Raw genomic sequence first — 15,949 nt, forward strand, 5'->3', positions numbered from 1 at the left:
ATTGAAATCTAAGCATTTTCATCCTTTTGTCAAGCTAGTCGATTTCTCTAGGGACTTATATCAAACCATACAAATCATCGTTTCATAATTTTACCATGAACTTTTACCATTTTTACAAATAAGTCCCTAAATGTTATTTTCATAAAAAATTACTTTACAAAACTTGTTTATTTATTAACAATGACTCATAACCTACCATCAAACATCAAGAATCATGCAAGAACATTCATGGAAAATCCCTAAACCTTTAACAATTTTACAAATTGATCCTTGGACTAGCTAGATTAAGCTAAAACGTATTTAAAAACATAGAAATCATTAAAAACAAGCTCAAAATCACTTACATGCAAGCAATTGTAGTTGTCAAATCAAGGAACCCTAAAAATGACTATTTTGTTTTTTATTTTTGATCAAAAGAAGCTTTGAAGAAGATGAGTCAAACTTGGTTTTATTTAACTTATCCTTTATTTACTCATTTACCTTTTTACCCCTTAAAAATATTCAAAATTTCAATAAAAATTGCCATGAACATCCATTAACTAATCAAATGGTCTAATTATCATCTAGGTCCCATCACTATAAAGTTTCATAGCTATTTGACATATTTAACTAATAGAACTCTACTTTTACACTTTTTACAATTTAGTTATTTTTACTAAATTAAGCATGCAAACATTAAAATTTCTTAACGAAATTTTATTATGACCATACTAACATTCTATAAATATTAAAATAATAATAAAATAATTATTGACTCGTCAAATTTATGATTCCAAAATTAAATTTAAATTTTACTAAAAACGAACTATTATAGTGCCAACTCAACTTTTCCTACGAGTTCTATGGCAAGAAAAGTTGCAGTCTTTTTTTTTTTTTTTGGAAAATATAACGTCATGTAAGGGGAATTTAGGTTGAAATCATAAGGAATTTGACAAAGGACATGGTAAAACTATTACACAACAAATTAGGTTGTCTGCCAAAGAGTTGTCCAACCGTTTCACGCCATGTTAAAATTAAAAAATTTCATGCTTACCGAAATGACAAGATTAACCCTATCTTTTATATTAAAACTTCGTAATAATATCACACGTCAGTATTTGATTGGTCTAAAAAGGGAATTCAGAGTGTTTGCATTCGGTTTTCTTTTCCTGTCTCTTTTATCTGATATTGGCCATTTTATCTAAAATAATAAATATATTCTTCAAAATCTTAGTTTTTTTCATTTGGTAATTACTTTAGAGTTTTTGTTTCTCTTTCATGAAAGAAAAAACATCGGTAACATAGGAAGAACAGATGCGATGAAGAAAAAGAAGAAATCAGCTACTCCTTTTCTCCGAACTCTCTATTTTTCTAACTTAACCATCCAAAAATAAATAAATAAAAAATTGGAAGCACATAAATCTAATCAAAGACCAGAATTCCTTCATCGCTTTTGAAGTTATTTCTCAAATACCCACTTCTTTCTCAAAGTATATCTGTCCTGCTTCAGAGATGGATTAAACTGGTAAGGGTTTCTTTTGTTTTTTTTTTTACTTAAAAACTTTGTTGTAATATTCCTGTATTGTTTTGATGTAATGAGTGGAGGATCACATGTAAGATAGATCTTGTTCCCGAGGCTTGTCTGTTTTTGTCTTTGTTTTCAACTGTCTTTTTTATCAACAATTTTCCTATTGATTGCCTCAGAATCAGATCTTTTATCTACTTTTTCCTCACAGCATTCCTTTCATATTCTTTTTTTTTAATTATTCAGTCAGTGATGACCGCGGGAAGATTTGGTTCAAGATCCTTCAATCATAATATTGTGATTGTTTACAACTATTTTTCAAATTTATTTCACTGTTGTTTGTGCTTTTGATCTCTTTCTTAATTTTAATTTTTTGTTTACTGGGAAGAACTAATTGAAAGTTCAGAAAGGAAATGGAAGATCCTATGTTTTGTTCTAAGTCAATTATATCGAAAGTGTAGGAAAATAGGTTGTAATTTTATCTATTCCAAAGTAAAACTTTGTATATTATTAGTGGAGTATGTTTTTCTTTTTCTTTGCTCCTTTGATGATATTTAAATCCTTAATCTCACTTTTGCTCTAATTCTACATTTAATTTCCATAATTTTTATGTAGATATTTCCATTGACAAACATTGACTTAGCCTTCACTGTTGTTTTCTTAAACTCCCAAGGATGATTTTTTTTTTTAATTTTTTTTCTCAGTTCTTTTTTCTCTGTATCTTATGGAATATTTGATCATTCATATGGAGTTCTCGTTATTCTACTGGTTGATTCTAATGGGTATTGTTTCTAAATCTCAGTTGGATTTTTATCTAATGAAAGTATGTGCTATGGATCAGAGCCAATAAACCACTCGTCTAATCCAACAAGATCGAATAATTCTTTTGGAGATAACAGATCCTAGTGTAGAAATGAATCGCTTGACTTTAGAGACTGAAGATATTTTTGCAATCTTGCTTGAGCTTGCTGCAAATAATGATGTTGAAGGCCTTAAACGCACCATTGAACACGATCCTTCAGTTGTTGATGAGGTAGGGTTGTGGTATGGTCGTAGGAAGGGCTCGAAGCAGATAGTTCATGAGGAAAGAACCGCTTTGATGGTTGCTGCTACGTATGGTAGCATTGGTGTTATTAAACTGATCCTTTCTTCATCAGATGCCGATGTTAATCGTGTGTGTGGACACGAAAAAAGCACAGCCCTTCGTTGTGCTGCTTCTGGTGGGACCGTCAATGCTGTTGATGTTGTGAAACTGCTTTTAGCAGCTGGTGCTGATGCGAATATGGTTGATGCAAATGGTCATCGTCCTGTTGATATTATTGGTTTTCCTCCGAAGCTTCAAGCTGTGAAATTAACTCTTCAAGAACTTCTTGCAACTGAGAGTTCTGTTATCGAGCAGAACTTAAGGGTGTCAACTGCAGTTGCAAACTCTGGTTCTCTATCGCCTTCTCGTGATAATGGCTCACCTTCTTGTTCAGACTCGCTTCCAAAGTTGAAGTCAACTGCCGCTCCTATTTCAACATTGGAGAAGAAAGAATATCCGATGGATCCATCTCTCCCGGACATCAAGAACAGCATCTATTCAACCGATGAGTTCAGGATGTATTCATTCAAGGTGCGGCCTTGTTCGCGTGCCTACTCCCATGATTGGACTGAGTGTCCGTTTGTTCACCCGGGGGAGAATGCTCGAAGAAGGGATCCTAGGAAGTTCCACTACAGTTGCGTTCCTTGCCCTGATTTTCACAAGGGAGCATGCAGGCGTGGAGATATATGTGAATATGCTCATGGTGTTTTTGAATGCTGGCTACACCCTGCGCAATACCGAACCCGGCTGTGCAAAGATGGTATTAATTGTGCAAGGAGAGTCTGCTTCTTTGCTCATACAGCTGAGGAACTTCGACCTTTGTATGTTTCCACCGGTTCTGCTGTTCTGTCCCCTCGTTCAGGTACTTCAGCTGCTACTGCAATGGATTTTGCTGCTGCCTTGAGTCTCCTGCCTGGATCACCTTCTTCTGTATCAGTTATGTCTCCATCTCCATTCACATCACCAATATCACCATCTGCGAAAGGAATGCCTCATTCTAATGTTGCCTGGCCTCAGCCTAATGTTCCAGCGCTGCACCTTCCAGGGAGTAATCTTCAACTGATTCGCCTACGGTCTTCTCTTAATGCTAGAGACATTCCAGCTGAAGACTTCAACCTGCTGCCTGATTTTGGTGTGCAGCAGCAACAGCTGGTGAACGAGTTATCTAGCCTCAGTCAGCCATCTATGAGTTCTAATTCTATGAATCGATCTGGTCGATTGAAAACCCTGACCCCATCAAATCTCGAAGATCTATTTTCCACCGAGAGCTCTTCACCCCAGTACTCTGATCAAGCATTGGCAGCAGTTGTTTTCTCACCTTCTCATAAATCTGCCGTTCTCAATCAATTTCAGCAGCAGTCAAGCATGCTATCACCCATTAATACAAATTTTTCTCCTAAAAGTAAGGAGCATCCGCTATTGCAGGTGTCTCTATCTGGTAGGATGTCTCCTCGGAATGTGGAACCTATCTCGCCGATGAGCTCTCGAGTTTCAATGTTAGCTCAACTTGAGAAACAGCAGTTTCGCTGTCTAAGCTCTAGGGAACTTGGCTCTGACTCTCCTGCCAGTATTTCTTCCCCAGTAAATTCTTGGTCAAAATGGGGATCTTCCAATGGGAAGCCCGATTGGGCTGTCAATGCAGATGAGTTAGGCAAGCATCATGCTTCATTTGAGCTCAGCAACGGAGATGAGCCCGATTTATCATGGGTTCAATCCCTTGTTAAGGAATCTCCCACTGAGATGAAAGAGAAAATGAAGGCTTCGGTCTTGGATGTTCCGTCTAATGCCTCGAAAAGTGAGGGTTCTAATACAAACTCGCAAGTTGATCCGCTGGATCACACTGTGTTGGGAGCATGGCTCGAGCAAATGCAGCTTGATCAGCTTGTGGCTCTGCAAAACTGAAGCCAGTTTTCACTGAGCCCCGTGGTAGAGACGACAAGAAAAACAAGGTTTTGGTAAGTAGCATTTATATTTTCTGGGATTTTGTTGGTGAACATGCAAGCTAATCATTAACACAAGGTGAAGAAGGTAAAGGGAGTTGATCAGTTGACAATGGGAAAATTTTCATATTTCACCATTTATTACTATTACAACGAAAAAGCTTAGTAAAAAAATGTCAAGAGGATAAAATCTAGGTTATGTTTAAAGAAATTAGTCCCATTTTAGGTGTTTTTTACTTATATATTTCCAAGAAATTAGATTCTTCTATTGCTGTCATTATATTTTTTTCTTTTTTCGCCTTTTATTCTTATTTTTATTTTCATGATGAGCGACTTTATTCGATAAACGGAAGGATACTGTATATGTCTCCTGCTAAGTTTGGTAGGACTATTTTTTTTTCAGTTGAATTATATTATTAATCTGGTATTATATTTATTTTTTTTATTTTAAATTGATCATTTCTAGTCTCTTTATTTTTTGAAATAAGAAAATTCAGTATCTGACTAAAAGACACTTGTTACATTTATCAAATTTTATTATTTTTAAAATCTTATATAATAAATATATTATGATATATGTAATATTGTATTAGTTTCTTATTTTTAATTATTACTTAAAAAAATCAGATGGATTTAACTAAGTTTGGTGAAATTTTTAAAATTTTAAAAAATATAAAAAGTAACAATTGTTGAAATTCGAAAATTGTAGAAAGTAAGAATCATCAAAGTGAGCATTAACTAAATTTAGAAATTTATGCATAGTACAATAATACTAAAATTTGGCAAAATAAATTTAATTAATTAGGTAAATTTAATTAATTAGGTCTTTTGGCCAGTTTTTAAAATTAATTAAAGAAATAGACTGATTTTAGGAGAAAGAAATGGAAAGCGTGTTTAGTTGGACTTGTTTTCTATTCTTCTCTCTTAGGGTTAGGGTTTAAGGTATTTTGAAAGTGTTCAAGATTTTTGATTGAAATGGCGGAAATTCTTAGATAGTTTTGAGGGGTCAAGGATGTGATAACCCGCCTCAACAAACATATATTTCATATGTCATGGCGGGATAAGACCATGACCTTAGAAACCTATTGTGGGGAAATTTAATTTCGAGGTAATAATGCTTGACACGATTAGGGGTCGAAGTCAACGTGAAGTCCTAGTTGGCGGCTATAATGTGGTCACGAATTCGAGTATAATTGGGGGGCCAAGTGACAATCACTATGCGGTCAGGAGTTCAAGCTTTTTTGATACCTGCAAACAATGTCCTATATATACTATACATAAAATTGAGGGCATAGTCATATAGAAAAATTCTGGGGATTTCTGGTGTAATCAACGTAATTTTTTTCTCTATTTCTAAGTGGCTGGTACCTTTAACCTTTCATTCTTGTTCGAAGGCTGACACCGAGGTGGACATAAGAGGGCTCTCAAGAGGTGATAGAATGTTCCGGAATAGTAGAGGTCAAACTCGGGTCAGCACAGTAGCAGTTGAAGTTATTAATGAGTTGTTTAATAACGAAAACCGTTGTCGCTCTGAAAGGAGCGTTACCTTTACTACATCGTAATAGCCATTCCCTACTAAGAGTCCTCTTGCGTCCACGACAGGGTCGACCTTTGAATAAGAAGGAAGGTTAAAGGTACCAGTTACCTGGAAATGGAGAAAAAAATTACACTGATTATAGCTGGAAACCCTAGAGTTTTTCCATATAAATATGCCTTCAAACTTTTGTACGGTATTTATAGGGCATCAGTTTCGGGTATTCGAAAAGATTGATCTCGTGGCCGCGTAAGGACCGTCAATTGGCTCCCCCGTTATATCCCGATCCATTACTGCATAACTGCTATTTATTGAGACCTCTATGTCGACTTCCACCCTTAACCGTAGAAAGTAAATTCACCCCATAACCGACTTCCCTAGGATAGGCTTCGGAGGCAATGATCCCTTCTTGGCATCATATATGAAACGTGTGCAGCTTGGAGCAATATCGCATCACCGATGTCTTAAGAATACCTCGAATGTAAACCAAATATTTTTAGCGACTGAAATTTTTAAGACTGGGAAATGGCTTATAGTGAAGAAATGGAAAGGAGAAGAGAGAAATTATATGAGTGAGGGATGACGAGACTTAATATGTGAGAGTCATTTTATAGCCGCATGGAAGGGTATGCTTGCAAAGGAAAAACCTTCAAAGCGCGCTAGAACAAACTCTAAATGTGTTGAAGTGTTTAAAACGTCAGACTTTTTTGCCCCTGAGAGTAGTAAATTTGTTAGAGAAAGCTCCGCTCAGCTGGGGGCTTTTTCTAACAAATTTACTATTCCTCGAGCAGAAAGTACCTTTTTAAAATGAATGTTGTGCACGTTATACAACGCAGAATCTCAATGAAATTATATGAGTTTTGATCACGTGATGAAAATTATTTGCACCATACACTATGCAACGAATGTGTGCATTCGTAAACAAAATTTGTAGCACGTATTCTCTTTCTCCCTACATAATTCTCTTATAAAAGGTGTGTAATTTTCATAACATAGATACTCATCAAGTTAATATCAAACAAAAGAATCTTGCATCACGGGTAAGAGTTGTGTGTACTCATTTGGACAACTCTCTACTTATTATTTTGTGTTCATCCAAATCGTGATCGATATTAAAATGAGTCGACAAGTGAAATCCGTTATATACTACGACGGTCAAATCTGTAATACAAAATTTGCGGATGGTGTTTGTAGGAGCGAAGTTCGTGGAATTTGTGTTCAATAGTACCATTTGAATACGTGAGTTATGGACCAGAATTAGGAGGAAAGTCGGGGGATTGAGCTGGGTAAAAATTACTAGGTTGCAATCCAAATATCTTACATCTATTGAACCCTATAAGTATGAGCTATTCGATGTGTAACACCCCTCGCCCGTATCCGACGCCGGGACAGGGTTCGAGGTGTTACCTAACTTAAACTCAACCAACTATATAAAATCGGGCTGTAAAATTTCAATCAATTTAAAATTTTCATTTCACAGACATTTTGTCCCTTAAATGGGCTCACGAGGCCTAAAACATGTGTCAGAGGCGGTTCGGGACTAAACCAAGAACTTAAGAAAAACTTGAAAAATTTCATGCTTTAAGGCTCCACACGCCCGTGTGGGTATAGACCGTGTAGTCACACACGCCCATGTCGCTTGGGACACGCCCGTGCCCTTAGCCCGTGCCCTTAGCCCGTGTGCAACACTGACTTTAAAACACGGCCATGACACACGCCCATGGGGCCAGACCGTGTGTTACACACGGTTTAGACACACGCCCGTGTGTCTACCCGTGTAGACAATTACAAGGCTATTTTTCAAGCCATTTGTCACCCTCACAACATATGCACACATACTTATCCAATAACATACAACATGACATAAATGAGCTCTTAAACATCTACAAACATGTTATGCTCATGTTAATTTCTTATGCAATAAATATCATAGAATTTACTCACATCATTTCCACATACTTGTCATAATTATCATTATGTCACAAACATCATGTCTATCACTAGGCATACATAATCATATCACAACCCATTCATAAGACATTATTAACTATTTACCAATCACTTAATCTTGCATCAGTTGCTAACTCATCAATGAATCCCAATTCAATCTCTAGGCATACATGTTGTAAGCCGCATCACAAAAGGTAATAACATACATGCATAAGAATAATCATATAGGCCCATAACGTCATTAGCTAACATAGGCCAATTTACCCGACTACATACTACCTTAATAACAAGCTAATGCCTTTAGCTGAATCATAATATCACATACTTAACATTAAAACCCTATACATTCCACAGACTCAAAACACTAGGATTTACTTATGCCGATAGCGTTAACTCGACAGTGTGATAATATCTCTGACGGCCTCCAACCCGAGCTAACTTGGCAACCCTAGGGAACATGGGAAAGAAAAGGGGGTAAGCTTTACGCTTAGTAAGTTCATATGAAAACAATAAGCAACTCATTAACATGTTTTATCAATATTTACAACATATTCTCAAGTTCACAACAAGCTGTCTTCCTGAGTAACAGTACTATGTAATATCCTGATTTTTGGGTTTTGTCGTGATTCTCGATATTTTGGTAAAGTGTTTAAAATTAGGTATTTGGTTGTGAAATTCATAATTGGAGCGTGTAAATGGGCTTATGGAAGGCCCATGTGTTGGCCAAAACCCGAAAGAATTTTTGAATTTTGGACTTAAGAAGTTAGGGGTTTTGGACAGGAGGTCTTATTAAAAATTGTGGGTAAAATGTAACACAAATGAGCCTCTGGTAAAGTGGCTAAGTGACGCCACTAGGGAGCTAAAAAGGTGGCGTGTAAGTGGTTGGGGGAAGACCTGGGTTCGATTCCCTGTGATGGCAAATGTGATGCTAATTTTTATGCTTTGAGCATGTAGGAGTTGTAACCGAATAGAACTCAGTGGGAGTGAGTTTGAATCAGTCAAATGCATGGATTAAGGAGGGATAAGGGGAGAGATTTTATGGATTTGAGAGGGGGATAGAGTTAGCCGATTTGAGGGGATTAGAGAAGGGATTTCGGCAGAGGGGTATTAGGTTAGAATTTTCGGCATTAGGGACTAGGTTGTGCCGATTTCTTCTTTTGGTTTAGTCTTTTTCTCTCTTTTTCTTTTCCAGCCAAATCTATCACCTTTCCCTTCATCCTTTCTCCCTTTTCTTTCTCAAAAACCAGCCCACTACTCCCCTCCATTCATCTATTGTTTCTTTCCCTTACCTCCACTTCTGCCGAAAATCGTAAAAGCCGAAACCTGTGAAGCTAGGCGGTGTCGAAATCTTGTTGACTAGCAACTCTCTGTTTTCCTTCACTTTTTGGTGGCCAATCCCTTTATTTTCCAAGCTTTACACGGATTCAAGAAGAGAGACTGTGGTAAGTGTTCGTACTCTAAAGCGATTTTAATAGTAACCGTTGACAAAAGTCGAAACCCCTATAGTTTAGGGAGGTGGCCGAATATGGGTATAGGCCTTATTGGGTTTCTTATTTTAATCTTTTGTGGTTTGTATAGTGGAGGAGTAGCAAGGCGTAGGGTCGACTTGGATTAGCTTGGATCATCGGAGTGACTAAATCTAGTTATCAATTTTGGCAAAGGTATGGGTTCCAAAGGCCATTATGAATGGTGGTCGAATGTGTAAAGTAATGATAAAGGTAGTCTTCGATTTGGTCTAATTATTAACGTGTTCTAATCTATAAACGGTTGATTATAGGAGAAATCACGTAGGAGATCTCGTCAAGGAATATCGCAAATCAGGTGTGTAACGAACCCTCTTTCGTAGCTTAAATCGATAAATGCCGAAAAGTCGAAATGTCAAAATTCTGGCATTTCGAGGACTTGTGAGCAACCGAACGCTCATTGGTTAGTTAGATTCGCTAAGTTGATGATCGGGAACGTTGGAAAAGGTAAGAGCATGTTTTTGGCATCACGGTAAGTTGGGCCTCGAGGGGCTGAAATCGGGCCCAATGGGCTACCGGCCCGTTTGGGTAGATTTAGTAGAAAATGGAATTTTGTTAGATCGTGCGTCAATACGGCTAAGTCCGTTATGGAAATGGGCTAAATGGGCCTAGATGACTAAATTGGCTACGTAGGGCCCATTAAGGGTTTTTGGCCCAATAACTCGGTTTCGCTAAGAATGGGCCAAAATCGCTGTTTAAGCACATGAATTGCTAGTAATTGATAATGAACATGGAAAACCCTAATATTTGGTAAAATGATGATATTACCCTTATAATATGGAAATGACTGTTTTGCCCCTAGGTAAAATGACCATTATACCCCTAGGGTTTAATTATGAATTTGATACATGGGATTCTGATATACATGATATGTATGATATGAACATGATATGTATGATATGCATATGATATGTATGATATGCACATGATATATTCATAATGCATTGGGATGGGTTTATATGAATGGAGGAAGTGCAAAAGGGCTATGCCCCAGTTACTGAAAAGGGCTTTACCCCAGTTTACTGAAAAGGGATTTTGCCCCAGTTATTAAAAGAGGCTAGGCCTCCAGTTATATGGTAAAGCAGCCATGCTGCCAGTGGAGAGTTTGGTTGGGTGGGTTGAGTTATTCCCCACATGGAGAGTTTGGTTGGTATGGGTGGAGAGTAGTGGTTGGTGGGTTGAGTAGTCTCCCCAAATGGGCTTGCATATGTTCATTGATGTTGCATGTATTATTGAAATGGGCCTATGGGCCATATTGTTACAGTAAAGGCTTCGGCCCAGTGATATGAATAATGAAAAGACTTCGGCCCAGTGATATGAATAATGAAAAGGCTTCGGCCCAGTGATATGAATAATGTAAAGGCTTCAGCCCAGTAAATACTGAGATTGAATTTGGGCTTAGGCCCAATAGGCTAATATTATTTTGGGTTCTGAAAGGGGCTTGTTGCACACTGAGTTTCTAAACTCACTCCCTTTCCTTAACCTTGCAGGTGGGCCTTGATATGGAGACTTGGAGCCGGAGGGGATTCAGAGTGGCCACGGTGATCGCTTTTGGGCTTTTAAAATAAATGATTGGTTTCTTTAGGTTACTTTATTTATTACTTATTTTTGGATTGTAATAAGGCCATTTTAACTTTATTTTTCTGGGTTTATTTTATTTAATTTTCTTTTTATAACTTTAAACTGGTTGATAATAATAATTCAAATGGGCTAGACTTAGGACGCGTTTTTAAAACGATACTTGTTTTCAAAATAACACGACGTCATGATTAATCGATTTATCAAAGAAATTTCAACTCGTTGTAACCAAGTGTGGCAATGGTTGTGGGCATGTCTAGGATTGGATCCAATTGAAGAGTTTGGTACTTAAGCAGCCTTCATGGCTCACCTCCTTTGTTACGGGTTCCTACCTGGTGCCCAGCTTCCATTCACTTTGTTAGCTCAACAAAAGTCGGTTTATAAAACACTAAAATAAAACATGGGTTTTTAACTTCAATGTGGCACGTCAGATTCAGCCATAACGTCTGGGCCGGGTTTGGGGTGTTATATTTAGTGGTATCAGAGCCCGGTTGCAACAACTCGGCTGTGGATAGAGTCTGAAAAACTTTTCGAAAAAAATTTCAAACTTAGACCAAGAAGGGTATTTTTGGAAATGGCTTTAAAAAGTTATTTTCAAAGATATTTTACAAGGTATATATGATAAAATGGTTTAGGTTTTTTCTATTTTTTTTACGGGTCTAAAATCGAGAATTTCAAAACAAAGGTATTTTTTTCAAATTTTAAGGAATTCTATTTTCCGTGACTAAATACATGGTTTGTGGTTTTAAGTGGTTTGGAGAAAGAAGTGGCACACTGAATTCCCGGCACCAAGTCTGTAAGTATACTCTCTTTTACGTTATGTGATATTGATATGCTGTTATGAATAGAACTGAGACCCTACTATGATACTTTAGATAGGGTAGAACTGTAAAACAGTAGGAGTGAGAACTGTAGCTAGGCTATGACGTTGCGAAAACAATCCTTGAACTGCTATATTTCCATAAGATATCTCATAATAAACAATTGAACATTATACTAATATCATAAAATTCGTAATTAGATAATTCGATATGAGTACAAGAGGAACTCGTGGACGAGGCCGAAAACATAATCGCGGAAGGGTGCAAGCTGAATCTTCATCCTCAGGGCATAGGCCAGCTGAGGAGGCATCCGTGCCACAGGCAACTGAGACTGAGTCTTATGATCGGGCTGTGGGGGATGATGATTTGTCCTAAACAATGTTAAGGGTTTTAGAATGAGTTGCTGGAGCTAGCACCGGGACAGTAAATAGGGGATCCATCTCGGAGCGACTCTGGGCTAACGGAGCAGAAGTTTTTAGGGGTGTATCTGGAGTAGCCCCAAATGTGGCCGAATATTGGCTAGAGGCAATAGAGCGGATTATGGACGATTTGGATTGCTCTGTGGAGCAAAAGTTGAAGGGGGCTATGTCGTTGCTACGAGACGAGGCATACCGATGGTGGATCATCGTGAGAGAGAGTACCCCAATTGAATGAGTAACCTGGGAATTGTTCAAGGCTACTTTTAAGGGGAGGTATGTTGGAGCTAGTTATGTGGATGCCCGTCGAAAGGAATTTTTGAATCGTGAGAGAGAACTGAACGGCAGAATCGTGAGAAGGATCGACCCAGACTTAGGAGGGATTCTGGACCCTCGAGTGCTGCAATTAGGTATGTTAAAAGAGCTAGAATGGAGGGACCGGTTCGAGCAGTTCCAGTGAATACTTTTAGACCGCAGGCTTGCAGAGACTGTGGTAGGGTGCATATGGGGGAGTGCTGGAAGCGTACTGGAGCATGTTTTCAATGTGGGTCAAAGGAGCATAAGTTCAGAGAATGTCCTCGGAGAGCAGCTCAGGAACTAGCTACGGAACAAAGGGATGTTCAACCACAGCGAGGAGGACCACCACCACAGAGAGGTCGTGGGCAAGGTAGAGGTGGCAATGGAAATGGACGAGGACGTGGGGCACCTGGCAGGGGTGCTGGACATGCTGAAGCTCGACAGCCGGCGTTGGTTTATGCTGCACAACACCATGAGGAGGGTGACGCTCCTGCTGTTATAACCGGTATGTTCTTCATTCATAGCACGCCTTACACTGCTTTGATTGATGTGGGTTCCACTCACTCGTATGTTGCTTGTGATGCATCTGGGGCTTTGGGTGTGCTTCTCGAGGAGACGGTGAGTGGGGTATCGGTGATAAGCCCTTTAGGACACTCGGTTAAGGTAGATAAACTCTTTAGGGCGGTGCTTTTAGAGACACAAGATAATATATTTGTAGGAGATTTGATGGAGCTGCCATTTGGGGATTTTGATCTTATCTTAAGAATGGACTGGCTAGCTAAGCATAGGGCGACGTTGGATTGTGCTGCTAAGAGAATGGTACTAAGAACTGCCGAAGATGAGGAGATAATAGTCATAAGGGAACGAAGGAATTATTTATCCAATGTTGTTTCAGCTTTAAGAGCCGAAAAGTTGATTCGGAAAGGTTGTGAGGCGTACTTGGCATTTGTAAGTCAAGTTGAACCTGAGGGGATAATTGTGGAGTCAGTTAGGACCATTAAAAAGTTTCAAGATGTATTTCTGGACAAACTTCCTGGATTACCTCCGAACAGAGAAGTCGAGTTTGGAATCGACTTGTTACCTGGAACGGCTCCTGTGTCCATTGCGCCTTATAGGATGGCACCAAAGGAGTTGGTAGAATTGAAAGCTCAGATTCAGGAACTATTGGATAGAGGGTTTATAAGACCAAGTGTTTCCTCGTGGGGCGCACCAGTGTTGTTCGTAAAGAAGAAAGATGGGACCATGCGAATGTGTATTAACTATCGACGGTTGAATAAACTGACGATCAAGAACAAGTATCCTCTGCCAAGAATCGACTATTTGTTCGACCAATTAAGAGGAGCCTCAGTATTTTCTAAAATCGACCTTCGATCAGGATATCATCAGTTGAGAGTCAAAGAAGTGGATATTCATAAGACGACATTCAGGACTCGATATGGTCATTACGAGTTTCTGGTTATGCCCTTTGGTTTGACTAATACACCGACAGCATTCATGGATTTAATGAATCGGGTGTTTCAGCCGTACTTGGATCGGTTTGTGGTCGTTTTTATGAGAAGCATGATGAGCATCTTCGTGTTGTGCTGCAAGTGCTAAGGGACAAGCAACTTTATGCAAAGTTTAGTAAGTGCGAGTTTTGCCTGAAGGAAGTCATTTTCTTGGGGCATGTTGTGTCTGCTGAGGGAATCAAGGTGGACCCTCGAAAGATTGAGGCAATTTTGGAATGGAAGCCACCGAGGTCAGTAACAGAAATCCAAAATTTTCTGGGGTTGGCAGGTTATTATCGGAGATTTGTGGAAGGATTTTCTGTGTTGGCAGCACCGTTAACGAAACTTATAAAGAAGGGAGCACCTTTTGTTTGGACGATTAAGCAGCAAGAGGCTTTTGAGAAACTGAAGAAGGTTTTAACAGAAGCGCCAGTGTTGATTCAACTAGAGTCTGGTAAGGATTTCACTGTGTACAGCGATTCGTCACATGCAGGTTTGGGCTGCGTGTTGATGCAAGAGGGTAAAGTGGTCGTTTATGCTTCACGACAGCTTAAGCCTCACGAGGTAAACTACCCTACGCATGACCTGGAGTTGGCAGCAGTGATTTTTACGCTTAAAATATGGAGGCACTGCTTGTATGGGGAGAGATGCATTATTTATACAGATCACAAGAGTCTTAAGTACTTGTTAACTCAAAATGAGCTGAATCTTAGACAGTGAAGGTGGATAGAGTTGTTAAAGGACTATGACTGTTTGATTGAGTACCATCCAGGTAAGGTAAATGTCGTGGATGATGCGTTAAGTCAAAGGACTGTGGCAGAATTGAAGGCAATGTTTGCTCGTTTAATTTTGTATGACAACGGAAGCTTATTGGCAGAGTTACAAGTGAGATCGACTTGGGTAGAGCAGATTAAGAAGTAGCAGTTGGAGGATGAGTCGTTGGTTTCTCGGTTTCAGCAAGTTGAGAAGGGGGAGAATCTAGATTTTGGGTTAAATAATGATGGGGTTCTTTGTTTTCGAGGAAGAATTTGTATGCCGAGGGACTCTGACTTGAGATAAATGATTTTAAAAGAGGCACATAATGGACCTTGTGCTATGCATCCAGGAGGGAGTAAATTGTATCGAGACTTACGGGAGCTATATTGGTGGCCTAGACTTAAGCGAGAAGTGACCGAATTTGTGGGAAAATGTTTGACGTGTCAACAAGTAAAGGCCGAGCATCAACTGCCTTTAGGATTGTTACAGCCAGTAAAGATACGACTTTGGAAGTGGGAAAGGGTAACTATGGATTTTGTAAGTGGGTTGCCATTGACACCTTCCAAGAAGGATTCAGTTTGGGTAATTGTGGATAGGCTCACGAAATCTGCCCATTTCATACCTTTCCGAACCGACTACTCACTTTAGAAGCTGGCCAAGTTGTATGTGGTGGAGATAGTGCAGTTGCATGGGGTGCCAGTATCAATAATTTCTGACTGAGACCCAAGGTTTACATCTCAGTTTTGGTAGAAATTGCATGAGGTGTTGGGAACGTGATTGGATTTCAGTATGGCCTTTCATCCCTAGATGGATGGGCAGTCAGTGAGGGTCATTCAGATCTTAGAAGACATGTTGAGAGGTTGTGTTATTGAATTTAGAGCAGTTGGAAGGACTATTTTCCATTGGTGGAGTTCGTATATAACAATAGTTACCAAGCAAGTATTCAGATGGCTCCTTATGAGGCACTATATGGGTGAAGGTGTCGTTCGCCTATGTGTTGGGCAGAATTGGGGGAAAGGCAAGTACTTGGTTCAGAGTTGGTAGCAGATACTGAAGACA

General features: G+C 39.0%; 1 protein-coding gene across 2 annotated transcripts; it reads left to right on the forward strand.

Moving 5' to 3' along the window:
- Positions 1-1,141: 1,141 nt before the first annotated feature.
- Positions 1,142-4,964, forward strand: LOC107952006 (zinc finger CCCH domain-containing protein 30). Of its 2 annotated transcripts, none has more exons than XM_016887218.2 (2): positions 1,142-1,504; positions 2,307-4,964. In XM_016887218.2, exon 2 carries the CDS (start codon positions 2,418-2,420, stop codon positions 4,488-4,490), a length of 2,073 nt encoding a protein of 690 aa, XP_016742707.1. In that variant the 5' UTR covers positions 1,142-1,504; positions 2,307-2,417; the 3' UTR covers positions 4,491-4,964. The 2 variants fall into 2 exon arrangements, with proteins under 2 accessions (XP_016742707.1, XP_016742708.1); XM_016887219.2 differs by having other exon boundaries at positions 1,189-1,504; positions 2,346-4,964.
- Positions 4,965-15,949: the final 10,985 nt, after the last annotated feature.

This window comes from Gossypium hirsutum, chromosome A02 (assembly GCF_007990345.1).
Source record: "Gossypium hirsutum isolate 1008001.06 chromosome A02, Gossypium_hirsutum_v2.1, whole genome shotgun sequence".
NCBI lineage: Eukaryota > Viridiplantae > Streptophyta > Magnoliopsida > Malvales > Malvaceae > Gossypium > Gossypium hirsutum.